At 31.5% G+C, this 14,890-nt stretch overlaps 2 protein-coding genes and 1 pseudogene across 2 annotated transcripts; 1 reads left to right on the forward strand and 2 right to left on the reverse strand.

Moving 5' to 3' along the window:
• Positions 1-2,121: 2,121 nt before the first annotated feature.
• LOC104777142 (protein RGF1 INDUCIBLE TRANSCRIPTION FACTOR 1-like) lies at positions 2,122-5,326 on the reverse strand. Its single transcript, XM_010501353.3, has 4 exons — positions 4,689-5,326; positions 3,382-3,456; positions 3,169-3,306; positions 2,122-2,591 (listed from the first exon to the last, which is right to left on the reverse strand). Exons 1-4 carry the CDS (start codon positions 4,899-4,901, stop codon positions 2,283-2,285), a joined length of 735 nt encoding a protein of 244 aa, XP_010499655.1. The 5' UTR covers positions 4,902-5,326; the 3' UTR covers positions 2,122-2,282.
• Positions 5,327-6,499: 1,173 nt separating this feature from the next.
• On the forward strand, positions 6,500-6,910 carry LOC104778987 (F-box only protein 12 pseudogene; annotated as a pseudogene).
• Positions 6,911-9,547: 2,637 nt separating this feature from the next.
• LOC104777143 (transcription factor bHLH111-like) lies at positions 9,548-12,961 on the reverse strand. Its single transcript, XM_010501354.3, has 7 exons — positions 12,515-12,961; positions 11,150-11,690; positions 10,843-10,959; positions 10,410-10,478; positions 10,219-10,284; positions 10,052-10,090; positions 9,548-9,960 (listed from the first exon to the last, which is right to left on the reverse strand). Exons 1-7 carry the CDS (start codon positions 12,829-12,831, stop codon positions 9,784-9,786), a joined length of 1,326 nt encoding a protein of 441 aa, XP_010499656.2. The 5' UTR covers positions 12,832-12,961; the 3' UTR covers positions 9,548-9,783.
• Positions 12,962-14,890: the final 1,929 nt, after the last annotated feature.

Here is a 14,890-nt window from a genome sequence, read left to right on the forward strand (position 1 = left end):
TAATTCTATAGTACTATAACGGGAACTATAACAAGCTAATTATCGAAAAACATAATAACATATAGTACTAGTTTAGTAGTTACGCTCTAGTTAATGGCAAGGCACAGCGTATGGTAGAGCTTCTCTGCTTGATGATCTATATTGTACACCTAATGCAAACCACGAAGCATAACGTAAATTTACGTTTAAACGTCGATACAGAGAGTCAGAGAGACTCCCCAGTCTCATAGTCGGCTAATTGTTGGTATTCAAACTTTAATTCTTAGGTACTCCTTTTTGCTATGTAATTTACTAATTACTGGTATTATTACTCTAAATCGGGTGTCCTCCTTTTCAGTGGCTGAGCTAGAAGAAAAAATAGTCTTGGGCATCCATCATATTCAAAAAAAAAAATCAATAATAAAAAACATGGAAAATATAACTTAACATTTTTGAAATGAGAAATGAGAAAAAACGACAACTGATGGGCATCGAACCGTTCACCTCTTCCATAGCTTAAGGCACTCTTAACCAAATGGGTTAAGCTACATTATTGTTCAATTATCATTTAAACTAATTTTAAAACGTTGTGTGGGACACGTGCCCTACCTACCTTCCATGTAGATCCGCCCCTGCTCCTTTTTGTTATGTACAGTATTAGTTATTGCTTATAGTCCTTACTCCTTACGTATGATTCAAACACATGTGATGTTAAGACAACAAACACATAAGCAAAAATTGTGTTTTTTTACTTGGTATTTTCGACATGTGTCCGAAGTTTTAATGATAAAGCAAATGTTATTTTAATAGTATTATAGATGTAAAAATCTTTTAAAATAATTCCGACTAATGATATTATTGTAATCTAAATATAGTTATCCAACTCTAAGAAAACAACAAGTAAACTATAGTATAAAGTTGGCATTTCTTTTCACTGTAGTGCATGCCTTACCTCAGTGAAAAGAAATTACGAACTAATCAAAGAAGTTCATTTCTGTAATTTTTTTTTATAATTAGCAAAACTACAAATTTAACGATAAGTAAAAATAACATAGGAAAAAGTTGTATGTATTAAAAATGAATAAATTTGTTGTGTGTTTATTTTTGATAAAGAATAACTTATCTTTGTTTTTCATCGGAATACATCAGAAGTTGCCTCATTTGCTTTGAAAGAATATTAAAGATTTATATAAGAAATCAGAGTTTCTTTTGCTAATTGAGCGGTCCTCAATAGCTTAATTAGGAGAAAGATAAAATTGAAGGTGACGTGAAGAATGCCTCACATGACAGATCCCCCTCATATGACAAAAAACAACTAAATCTTCAGTTTCGCTAAAGATTATATACCACAAATTACAACATCACTTTTTGGGATAGTAAAATACCAAGATTTATTCAATCAAAATGGTCAAAACAGTCGTAGAATGTATAAATCTCATGGTTTTTTTTTTCTTTTTTTTTGCTAAAGTGGGTAAATATCATATAAATGAAAGGTTTTGGTTTTACAAAATGAGTACCTTGGTTCCTTGACAAAAAAATAAAATAAAAAAACAAGGAAGCTAAATTAATCTGAAAGACTTGGCCCTGTTGATGCAAACTTTAAATAATCCAGAGACTCATTAGCTTCTTGAATTTCCTGCAATGGTTTCTAGCATGATGTTGATAATCTCTCGGTATTTTTTCAAAAATATATATATTGTTATTCAAGATTCATGGGAATATATATACATATAAATAAATAATATAATAAATTACACGAATACTATATTACAATTTATGTGGAAGAGATATCCATAATTGTAAGATACGATGCATTATAGATTAAACAATATATAATAAAATCCGAGCAACCAATGAATTGGTAAAGCAGAAAAAACGGTGTTGATGACGCAGCTGATACTTTTCAGCTGTCCCCGTGAAAACCTGTCGTCGTCTCTTCCCTCTCCCAATGAAATTTACCCCAACTACGAGTCCTCTCCATTATTTTTTTTTAATTTCTTTCTTTTATTACTCACTTATAACTTTTATAACGTACAAAAATCACATACACCTTTTTCTATTATTCAATCAAGAAGAGACCAATAATTCATCAACAAAATTTTTTTTAAAAAAACAAACTGATTTCAACTTACCCACAAAAGAGAGAAAAAAACAGATAAAAGTAAACACATTTTCATGATTAAAGAGTACTAATAATCGTACCCGTTACAACATGTACCTAACAGAAGAAACGCGATACATATTATATAGAATGCTTATTTTTAAAAATTACTTTTTCTCCTATAATTTTTATTTTAAAATATTTATGAAAAAGGAGCCCTATGAGGTGCACCTTTCCTTCTATTACCAAGTGATGAAAGAACCATCCCAGGCAAGTAATTGCTCTCTTGCTTCTTCTTCTTCTTCTTCTTCTTCTCTCTCTTATTACTACTATTGTTACCTTGCTCCGACTGATCTGAAATAACCATCATATCCTCGGAATCCTCCATCGTCGATATCTCTTCGAGCTGATCATGTCCGTCCATTCTCAAACCCTCGAACGTGAAATCTGATTCATCAATTCTATAGAGAATGCTTGATAAATCATCTCCTTGATATGATAAGTAATCCACCTGCATGCATTCATATTTTTTTTTAATCATTGTTAGGTAAGATAATTGTGTCCTACTATAATAATAAACAATACATATGGCTAATATTGGACATGATAGTTCATAACCTAGGAAAGTGCCCACTTTGTACTTGCACATGTGTTTAAGAATATTAAACAAACGAACACATAATCCAAGATATTTTTTTAACATGATTATAAAGCATGGAGAAAGAAAAATAAACAGCTGTTTCCCAAAGTTTTGTTTTTTTTATCTTTAGAGTAATGATTTTTTTTTTTTTAAACTTTATTTCATATGGTTAAAAGTTGAAGCAATCATTCTACTCTATTATTATTTCTAATTTTCGCTAGAATAAAAACAATCAACAAGTGAATCTCAAGAATTAATGGGACTCACTTTTGTCATTCATGAGTCAACTATGCCAACTTATAACTAAATTTCCATGTTTTTATTGCGCTAGTAAGAAAATAAATTCAAATTAAAAGGTTTAATTTACCTTCTTAGGGTTTAACTAAAAGAATATGTAATCTTTGTTCAAAAAAAAAAAAACTAAAAGAATATGTAATATATTATTTACCTTGCAGGAGAGTGAACAAAAGTGGAATGGTTCTTGGAGGATTCTATCACAAGTGAAGCAAATATTTGAAGACACCTTAGCTCTTGATTGTGGTCTTTGGTTTATGAATATCACTTTGGCTCCATTAATTGTATATGGCTGAATGTATAAATTGTCAATCAGTACAACAAATTAAACTTAAATCAAATCCTTCAATATAAAAATAGCATTCACCTGAACATATGAACAATCTATGAGCTTCTCAAGATCACTCAACCGGACGACGTCATGGTATACGTATCGTCTCACCTGCCAATACATAAACGAGATGGCTTAATTGATAGAATTTAAACTAATAGGGTAACATCAGAATCACTTCAAAAAAATCTCCTTTTCTTCCCTAAATCAACAACACGGTTATTAATAAATAAATCATCATAAATCTTACTAGTATAATTGATCAAGAGGGATGGATTTGCTTGCACCAATAATGTTTTTGGGGAATAGTAGATAATGATTAAAAATTTTAAATTGATAAAAAACAAAAACCTGTGGGAAAGAAGTTAAGGGAAGTGAAGGAAAAGGAATTTGGTCAAAGTTTTGATGTTCTTTGAAAGCAACAGCTCAAGAGAAGTTGAGCAGAGAAGACAATAAATTTAAAGGAACCAAGCAATTTGAAAAGAAGAAAGAATAAATAAAAGATGTGAACAGATACATACTATATATAGTAACAAACCAAATCCACACAATATACAATTCAAGTCCAATTACTGTCAATCACATTCACATATATACATATATATTGATATGTTTTATACATTGCTTTTCAAACATCTACAATTCTCAACATCAAATTAGAGAAGTGATCATATATTTTTAGAGTATAACTTAAACAAAATCTGTCCTAAAGGGTTAAATATGTAGAACTTAAAAAATTGAGTGAAATTTGTAGAAAAGATAGCTTAAAGGGTCTTTTAAGAAGATGAACACTGTTATTATAAGAAATATATTTTTGGGGAGAAGAAAAAGTTTATGATAATGAAAGGTCCATTAAAATAAAATAAAAAGGTCTTATTATAGTACAATTTTCAAAAGCTCTATAATTTGCAATTAAAAATATACTACTAAATGTACATGTGAATTCGAAGTAAATTCGAATCCGAGGCCAGAGAAGAAACAAAACCCAGAATATTGAAAATCAACAAGAAAAAAAAAGTAAAATAAAATAAGGGTTTTGAAAGATTTACTGAGTTAACGCTTAAATTGAGAATTCGCTAACGTGGTGTGAGAGTATACATACATATGGGTGTAAGTAGTACAAATTTCACTACAATCCAAACATATTTTTCATAGAAGTAACAGAATAAACATACGTACTCAGTGATTCTAGTTCGTGTAGGTGTAAGTAAGCAAGTACAGAACAATTTTTTTTTTAAAAAAAAGAGTTATATAATCACAAAAACTAAAACATGGGTGTTTGAAATTGTCACGAATTCGAATCATGGGTTTTTTTCTCCAATTCTATTAAATTAGTGATGTACCTGAAGAAGAGGATGTGAGCGATGGGAAGGGAGACAGTGAGGACAAACACTGAGACAACAGAGTAAGCAAAAGACGTTCTTCTCGCTTTTACGGCGAGTTTCGTGGATTCCACAGCTCGAGAAGAAAGTTTCAGCCATTAGTCCTTCGAGCCATGCAGGTTTCGTTGCCACCATCATCATCATCTCTTCTTCTTCCTCACCTTCTCTAACCATTTCTTTGAATTTTATTGTTTCGAAAATTTTCACTCTATTTCAAGAACCCTATTGAAGAACAAGAAGTACCCTAAGAGAGAGATTGAGATTTTTTTGATTGGGAGCTTATGGACCTTAAATTTGGAGTGTGTGTGTGTGTGTGAAGAAGAATAAGAGAGTGTAAATGTTTATATAATATCTAATGCTATATGTATACGTGTGTGTGTATTGTGTATATTGGTTATATTTGTATTGTAATGTAGAGGAGGAGGTTCCAGAATTATTGTCGCTACGTATAGAGAGAGAAAGTGTTGGTTGGGTGGGAGAAGAAGAAAGAGAGAAGAATGTCTTTATTGAGAAAACAAAATTTTCCCAAAAAGATCAAATCTTCTCTCCATTGGAGAAAGATCAATTTTTCAGAGACAGTTAAGTGAGTGTGACAAAGTGTCATCATATAATTCAAGTTTAAATCTTGATATAACACAATAACCCAATTCGAAAGTTTTTGATTACCTTTTTACATGTAAATAAAAGGATTGGACTGAGATCCTCGGGAGGGGTTTATCTTGTTTCTTTTTTGAAACAATATTACTAGTGATGTATAATGTATATCTCATTATCTCTTTTAATCTTTTTTGTTTGTTTTGTTTTGTGTGCATTTATTAGGATATCTTATAATTTTGTGAAGGACAAGTGTCCGAGAGGATTAGTTTGTTTGGACGGATCTCTCAGGCTAATTTACCTTTCCCCGGATATGTTATAGTATGAGTCATGTTTTTTTTTTATTTGGTAAAATATGAGTCATGACTCATGAATTACGACGTCTTTAATGACTCTAAAGCTTGGTAAAATCTTTTTTTTCATCCATACACTCCTAATCCACCCACGTCGCCACTCATGAGTCATGTTTTCACCGTCGACGTTCCGAAACGAAAAGGTAGTTTTATATCATATGAAGTTAAGAATATATGATTATGTATAGTTAACTACTATAGTATAGATATATTCCAAAATAAAATAAAATATAGTCTGGTATAAGATTAGTTTATTAATTTAATAAATAAGAAAGAATAAAACACATACAAGAGAGAGTCTAGATGGCAGAGAGGTTGGCCTTGGCAAGAGTGATCCTCTTTCTTTTGTTAAAGCTTTTAAGTACTTTCTCCTCACCTCGGTTTCTTTAAAGCTTTCTCATATTATTTTGTTCTCTTTGTATCTTGAATAGTTGAATAAATATGCTCTACATTTTTTTGGTATATATAAGAATTGTGTTCGTATACAGCTTTTGGTTACTACAATTATGTGCATGGTTTCTGAGATTGTGGAAGACTAACCATTGAGTTGAGGAACATATGAACATGCATTACAAGAAAATGATCATCGAAATATTTGAATTCAAGGCTGAAATCATAAATACAGTATTAGCATTTTTTTTTGTAGATCGAAACTAATTTACAATATTTGAGTTAAATTATTATATATTGATTTTGAAGCCCATATACTTATTGGGCTTAAATGTCAAATCCACTAAAGTCCCCTAACATCTTCTACGTTTTAGGAGAAGATATTTTTCACATATACTCTCGCCGTCCGATCAGCAAAAACACGGCGGAAAAAAAATGGAGAACTCGATCACGACTGATCTCATCGTCGAGATAGTCTCGAGATTGCCAGCAAAATCAGCAGCCAGGTGTCGCTGCGTGTCGAAGCTATGGAGATCCATCCTCCGGCGTCAAGATTTCACCGACTTGTTTCTGACCAGGTCCAAAGCTCGTCCACGGCTCTTACTTGCGGTACAACAACTACAAGACGGTGAGTGGAGCTTTTACTCAACGCCTCAGCCTCAGAATCCATATGAGAAGTCTTCTCTTGTAGTATCCGCCGCTGATTTTCATATCAAGTTCTCTAAAGGGAGAAGCGGATACAACTGTAGCTATACATCTGGATTGATCTATTTTCATAATATCTGCATCCCAAAGGACGATGATGAAGATGCAAAGCGTGTGATATCTAACCCTGTTGCATTGTAGTATATCTAAATTAAACTCCAAAATTAGTGTATTCTTTCTATGACCATATCACAATGTTTAAGGTTGTAAGTTAGGAACAACTGCATATCATTGACATTTGTTAAAATGCATATATTATCTATACACATACTACCATAAATTTAATGAGGTTTCGATCGGGAGCTTTGGACCTTAAATTTGGAGAGTGTAAATGTTTATATAATCTATAATATTATTAAAAGTGAAGTACATCTTGAAAATGTCTAAAATTTTACTATATTAGTACCAAATGTGTCATTACCTTAAAACTAAAAAGTCAGCTCATTAAGAATAAACTCTGTTTAACATTATTCTATTTATCCATTTATCCAAATGAAATAAGTCTCAATTAATTTATATATATACGTTTAGCAAATACATTTTGTTAAAAAAAGCTTGAAGTTCTATACTATTTACAATCCTGTGCCATTGACATTTATTGTTTGTTAAGAAAATTAGAAACTAATATTTATTATATTTAACAAAATTTCCTAAAATTATTCCTTATATATCTAGTTACAATTTTCTATTTTTTTCTCTCCTTTTATCATTATATGATTTTATTACATAAAACATATAATAAAAATACAAGTTATTTCGCATATGCTGCACTGAATTTTTTAAAATAAACGTATATTACTCAGTCAAAAAAGTGTATGTATTGCGTTTCATACTGGGTATAAAATTTTAGACAATGGTTCAAAACTATTATAAATAATACTAATATATTTAAGGGACAGTGTTATATGGCGGGACGGTTTGAGTTGATATTAATATAAATTTAAAATATTGTAAATTTGGTGTAGGCTACAACAGGGATAAATCATCATTTTATTATTTTGTTAATACCATCAATATTAAAATATTGTACATATTTAAAGTGATTAAATTACGATTAGGTAGAAAACAATTGTCGGACGCTATATCACAAGTTAAATCTTAGAATTAACAATCAAATACGACTATATAAATACAATTATAAATATCAAATAAAATTAATAAAATTAACTAACAACCACAACTTTATAATTTTAATAAAAATATAGTATCGCAAATTAAAATATAGTTCTCTACAATCATTATAACCAAACAAAATAATTTATATTTGATAAGATTAATTTCAAACTTTTTAAAAATCTATCTACTTAATTTAAAGCGATATATTAGATAAAAAAAATATAATTCTTTCGTGATGTCTACGTGGGAGAGAGAGACTGAGAGAGATTGAGAATTTGAGAGACAATTCAACATTCTTAAGTTTTTAATTACCTTTACATGGAAGAAAAAAATTGGAGATGCCTACGTGGTCTAGATTTTAATTATATTCCCCGATAGTGTTTTGTATTAATTCTTTCGTGATGCCTACGTGGGAGAGAGGGATTGAGAATTTGAGAGACAATTCAACTTTCTTAAGTTTTTAATTACCTTTACATGGAAGAAAAAAATTGGAGATACTCGGGGAGGGGTTTATCTTTTGAAACATTTTGAAAATTTTGAACTAATTCAGTATATTTGAAATTTTTTCTTAACAAATAGAATTGTAGATCGAAACTAATTCTATTTGTTTCGTGACTCGGGGAGATGAAGAAGGAAGAGCAGGAGATAGTTCAGATTTTTAATTTGGTTTAGTATTGGTTTTAAGTGGTCAGTTTTTTTATTTTGCTTTAGTATTGGTTTTAAGTGGTTTAGTATCGGTTTAAGTCGTAAACCAATAAACCCAATGTTTGTGTGTAATGAAGTTTCAAACTTTCAAATTAGGGAGAAACAAAGTGTTGATTGGTGCGTTTGCGGGAAGTAGCGGTTGATAGCGATAAGTATCAATCACACAAACCGCTCTCAATTGCTCCAAATCGCTTCAAACTACTGAATTCCAAAGCTGCTTCCCGCAAGCGTTTGCGGTTGCGGTTGCGGATGATTCCGGTTGAATTTTTCTTTTTAACTTGAAACAAATCAATGATAATGAAATATTTTTTTATATATATCTTTTATCTAACTATTTTATTCATTAAGAATTAGAGAAAATGAAGTACGAATACGATTGAGAATATTAAAAGATAAACAATTGGAAAAAATAATATTTCAATTAATAATAACCTAGAAAACTTGATGTAAATTTAATGGCACATGACACATATATTCAAAAAAATCTAAATAAATTTAACATTTCATCAGAAATTTTAAAAAATAAGATTTTTTTTTGAAAAATATAAAAACAAATCACGACTGACTCTTCTCAACTCTCGTTTGATCATTACTACCGATGCAACTACTGCCCCACGAAACTTATTGAGTGCATGAGATTTAAGAAAGAAGATCTACGATCTAAAACATATGTTTTGTCGTTTATCAAATTACTTAATTAAAGTTTTGGTAAAAAGTCAAATGCATAAAATAATAAATATTTCAATATGAAATTTATTTGTTTTTAAAATAATTATTTTAGTATTTTATTTTTTGTTCTATGTAGTTTGTTTTTCGTTTTCTTCTAGTTCTATCATCATTCTGCTGGCTTAGCTAAATTTGTCACATATGGACATAAGATCAAAACACCTAATCAGTAGTGTCTGTTTTAAAGGTGCATTAATAGACTAGTCTGTGCTGCATTGTACGTAGTATAACTAAATCAAACGCCAAAATTATTGTATTCTTTATATGACCATATCACAATGTTTAAGGTTATAATTAAGGAACAACTGTGACTCCCACTGATTAATATGCATATATATTATCTATACACATACTACTCTTTTCGTTCTACTGCGGAATCACCAAATGGTTTATCGTCACTACCATAAATGTAATCAAATCGTTTTCTCTACACACTGTCTAGCTATACCAGTTGACGGTGGTCGTAGTTAACGATACAAAGAACCTCTATACGAGGGACTCCAGTAGTCAGTTGCGCTGTTATCGCGGTACGCAATTGGGGTGCAAGCAATGGGAACCAAACAGAGCCCTCTACTCCTTAGATCTAGATGTTGTTTTGGTCCTCTTTTTTTGTGATCTTCTCTGTCCCATCCTCCACATGGATCCTACAACCTCACATAACTAAATAAATTTTCTTTTCTAAAATATTTTAAACATTTTAGAAACATCTACCACATTTTCTCCTTCAAATATTACCTTAATTGCTGAATTCTTCATATAAGGAGTGCTTAGCAGCTGCATGATGGTTTAAATCACCAACCAAATTGTTAATTATATAAGTAGTTAAGGTTACATAGATGCTTGCATATGTAGGCAACGTTTATTATTTTCGTACATTTTATCGTATATATAAAGCATGTTACCTTTACTTGCTCTTGATAAAAGTTTATATAAGTGATGGCTTCTTGAAGCACAGAAGCAGTGTCCGTCTGAAATGTTTTCAAACCAAATGTTTTACTTTCTTCCTTGTAACATATAAAGGAACGTTGAAAGAGAAAAACAAAAATTAAAAGCTAAATAGAAAGAAAAAAATAAGGTCTTATCTTTGTAGTACCTTTCCAAAGGGAGACACAATTTGCTGTAGAGTCGTGATCTTGTCTCGAAGCTTGGCTTTGGGTAGTTCCTGCCATTTTTTTTTCGAAAATAATAATGTAAGTATAACGTTTTTTCTTATTTTATTTATTTATTTCTTAATACAGTATAGTTTCTTTCAAAAAAATTTGCAATATTAGACTCGATACCTAAATACATCAAGAAAAATAAAGATTACTATCAAAACAAATTTACTACTATCAAAAGTAAGTGCTTGCCAACGTACAGTTTTGCTTTTATCAAAAAAGAATAAAGAAACGTAAAAAATTACTGTTTAAGTAGATAAATGTATATTCACTTGTTTTTGTTTTTTTAGTTATCCGATTAAACACTCATTATTTTATGGCATGCATTTATACGTACTTACGTACACACGTATATTGCATAGAGATTACCTTCTCCGGTGAAAGTGTAGAGCCACCGCCGCACTTGGCCTTCTTCGAGACTTCATCGGAAATTTCTTCACATCTTTTCTTCTTGCCGGCGTTTGTTGTTCCCAACCTCACAGTTTCCTACAAAAACAGCTTCCAAGTTCGTGTTTAACGTCGGTACATATATAGACTAGTTGGTAATATTTGTATTACTGTGGAGTTGAATGGTATATGCGCAGAATAACAATAGTAAAGGTGAATCTAACACCTTTTTTTACACTATTGCATCACATATTTGATGATATGAACAGATTTGGTAGCATATACGTACCAGTGATGCCGTTTGATGTTCTTTCTTGCTAAACTCGGATAAGTTTAAGGCCTTAAAGCAAGGCTTAAACGACGGATTAATATCTGTCAATGGACGACTTAACCTTATATCAAGGAAACCTCTAGAACTTTCAATAGGATCATGGAACAACGAACCACCACCACCAGTACTTGAGCCATTATTGTAGCAAAGAGTTTCCTCGTTTTTCACTTCCAAGGCTTGTCTGTACATAGAAACATCGTCGTTTGTCTGAGAATGATGATCATGATCGTAGTGATGATGAAGGTTATGGTTCATGTCGGGATTATTTGGTGGAGCGATGGACCAGTGCTTCCCTACAAGATCTGTTAACTTTGACAGCCGTTGGTCACTACTTTGACCGTACCTAACTTGGTTTGTGTCATAGATCCAACCGTTACCGTTATCGCAGGCTGGCTCGAATGATTGCAACTCTGATGTTGTTGATGAATTTCTTGAAGATGTTAAGTGGTGATTATGATGATGATGATCCATCATTTGATCTCCTAAGCTTCTACCAGGCCTGTCCATTTTATATATAAATGTGTGTATTTTAGAAATGTGATTTTTATCACAACAAAACTTAAGGTAAATATGAACTCTATATCTTTATATATATATATATATAATGAATTTAGGGGTAATTTACATGCTAGCTTATTGTTTTTTGCTTTCAGAATAAGAAACTATACATTTCAATACTTTCACTAAAAAAATATTGAGAAATTGTAAGCCAATACAAAATGGTAATTCTTTGTTTGCGTTTTACGTTTTCGTTCATATATTATTGTTCAAGTAATGGCTACGAAAAGATAACATTGTAATTTAAAAATTGTAAAACATAATATTTGATCTAGTAGAAGAAATAACCAAAAACAAATATATTAATTATAGTTAACTACTACAACTTCTTATACTTTTTAATAAAGAATAAACATCTCGAGTGGCCAATAATAAAAGATGAATCTTATATAAGTGCAAAATTATAGGCATACCCTCACCAATCAAACGTTAAATCATTTATTGGGGAACAATAATTCAAAAGAGCTACTAATTTACTTTTGTAAACTAACTTTTAGACCTCTCTTTTGTTTCTAACGTTTTTTATTTTATTTTTTTTAGACCTGGAAGCATAAAGCATATTCATTCTTTTTTAAAACAAAGAAAAACAACAATAATATGAACTAGACGATATCTTTATGGACATGGAGCGTAAAACTTAAAACCCTAAACTAACTTTGAATCTCCAATTACCGCTATGTGAAGTGCAAGTAATAACGCGAAACTCAAAGAAGAATAATTCATGAGTGGATAAGATAAATAGAAAGTGTTTTGATAGATACTTACAAGAAGGCAAGACTCCATAGATGATTGTGAGAAGAGGCAACATGGTCGCGGAGCAACTCATCGGAGGAGGAGGGAGGCTGAGCCGGAGCCGAGAGAGAGTGATGATTCGAGGATTCAGCAGTTAGGTCCAAACGATTTGAAGCGCTTACGGTAGAGATCGAGAGATTGTCTTCTTCACAGCTAACGTTTGTGTTTGAGATATTATTACTACTCTTATGGTAAAACGACGTCGAAGTAATGGAGTTTGCATGATCGTTATGATGATGTTGAACATCTTCCCACCATGATGAACTTGGAGTACATTCTTCCCTCAACATTATTTTGCCTTTCTTCGAACCGTTTTTTTAGGCTTCTTCTTTTATTTTGTTGGTTAAGAGTCTAGAGGATATGTGCATTAGTGAATATAAAGTGTATGTGATACGATCGGTGGTGGTGACAATATTATATGCGAGTGGGGTATGTCCACTAAGTTACATTTAAAACTACATACTAAGCCACCGAAGATGTGTTATATGCGGTCTGCGTAAGATCGTACGTCAATTGAAGATGTGTTTGACCTCTACATGAACTTGTCACATTTTTTCGGTAACAAGACGACGGATCTAGGAATACTTTTCAATCAGTTAAATTCTATAGAAACTAATAATGTAATATTGGTAGGTATTTATCTTTGGCCTAGACATATTAACATGCAGGCTCGCAACAAACTATAAAAGATAGATTCCTATAAACAGCATGCCATGAACCATTTGATACTAGCCAAATGGTTACTGTTTTCTTTGTAATAATTCTTTTTTCAAACATATTAGATTCTTGGAGATTAGTTTAGTTTTAAAGATTCCAAAGATTTGCCGCAATCAATATATGATTAGTTAGGAACCAATTGGGTTCCAAAACATGTTTTTGCTTCCGAGAAAGAGACATTGTCATCAGACTTGTTATTTGGTCAACCTATAATCCACAATCCGCCTATTACGTACCACAATATGCCTCCGCCACACGTGAATGCGGCCGGGTGCCAAAACTCCTTGACATGAGGTACAAGGTGGGTGGTTTGATGTTATAGGTACATACCCGAAAATTGTTTCTTTCGACCTCTGCATTGGCAAGAGAGAAGGCGCGGCCGTATTAAAAGCTCCGCGTTTCAAGAGTGCACAAGGAGTAGAATCGGACTCCGGGCCATAGTCACTAGCTAGGTAAATCCTTTACGATGATTTGGTTCTATATCTCTGTACAATACGTTTATCAAAATTTCATTCGTATTGTTTTGATGAGTTAATATCGTATGAGAAGCCAATTACTTGGCTTGATTCCCTTGCTACATTAGGTTTGACCAACGTCTATTCTTTTGCTCTCCCGCTTTAATAAAGATGTTGGTTTGCCGACCAAAAGTTTTTTATATTTTTTTTCTTTGATCGATAACAAAATTTCTGATAATGAAACTAAAAATATAACAAAATTGAAGGGATTTTAGATGAAGAACATTAAAACTTATTACCTAAATACTGTTTACGATATACATATAGTTTATTGCTTTCTATATGCATGTTGTGTTAATACAATTAGAAAGACTTGAGCTTCTGATCATACCAAAAGGAAACAAAAACCTAGGGCGAAAAGGAGGAAGGTGTAGGAGGGGCAATAGGGTTAATTTATTTTAATTCTTTTTTTGGGTCCAATTATTATAAAAAGTGGACACATGATGCCAAACAAATAAATTAAACTAACTTGGATATGTTAATTAAATATGCAAGCGTGATTATTATTGATACACGTTATAATCTTTCTTTTTTCTGTAGCCAAAAGTAAGGGGCAATATGGAATATTAAATGTTTATATATAATGTAAGGTTTCAAATCACCAAACACAAAAGCACTCGTTTTATCAATATACATATTTCCATGTAATACTCCATACCCTTCTCAGTGTGACAGTGTGGGTAATTCAGTTTTCAGTTATTTTGATCGAGTGTAAGATATATGAACCAATAGTGATTTTATCCGTTGTAAGCATATTTATGAGTGGTGGGTATTATGGAACACTATATATACAAAAATAAACTTTAAAGTCATGAGTTCGGTTGCACAAGAAAAAGATTACTAGTTGGATCGAGATGTCTAATAATTACAACAGATAGTAGATTTATTGTTTCTTAATATTGACTTATATCTTAAGCTTAATTAACTTGATGCATACTTGTTTGGTGACACGAAACCTAGCAAATAAAGGTTTACGATTCCATATTGGCCCTAACTTTTTAGTTTTCAAAAAGATAATTTAAAGTATTTATCAATAATCACGCCTGTATAATTAATCTATTATCGTTTCTTGGTGCGCTATTTATTTTTCTCAGGCATTCATCCCTTTTAATCCGAG

Source organism: Camelina sativa, chromosome 3, assembly GCF_030686135.1.
Source record: "Camelina sativa cultivar CO46 ecotype springtype chromosome 3, ASM3068613v1".
Taxonomy (NCBI): domain Eukaryota; kingdom Viridiplantae; phylum Streptophyta; class Magnoliopsida; order Brassicales; family Brassicaceae; genus Camelina; species Camelina sativa.

Coding starts and splice junctions, on each gene's coding strand:
- LOC104777142 (XM_010501353.3), bottom strand. CDS start 4,901: ATGGTTAGAGAAGGTGAGGAAGAAGAAGAGATGATGATGATGGTGGCA. Junction 3,307..3,381: donor TAGATTGTTCATATGTTCAG/GTGAATGCTATT, acceptor TTATACATTCAG/CCATATACAATTAATGGAGC. Junction 2,592..3,168: donor TTTGTTCACTCTCCTGCAAG/GTAAATAATATA, acceptor GAATGCATGCAG/GTGGATTACTTATCATATCA.
- LOC104777143 (XM_010501354.3), bottom strand. CDS start 12,831: ATGTTGAGGGAAGAATGTACTCCAAGTTCATCATGGTGGGAAGATGTT. Junction 10,960..11,149: donor AACATCAAACGGCATCACTG/GTACGTATATGC, acceptor CTGTTTTTGTAG/GAAACTGTGAGGTTGGGAAC. Junction 9,961..10,051: donor TGAAGAATTCAGCAATTAAG/GTAATATTTGAA, acceptor GTGAGGTTGTAG/GATCCATGTGGAGGATGGGA.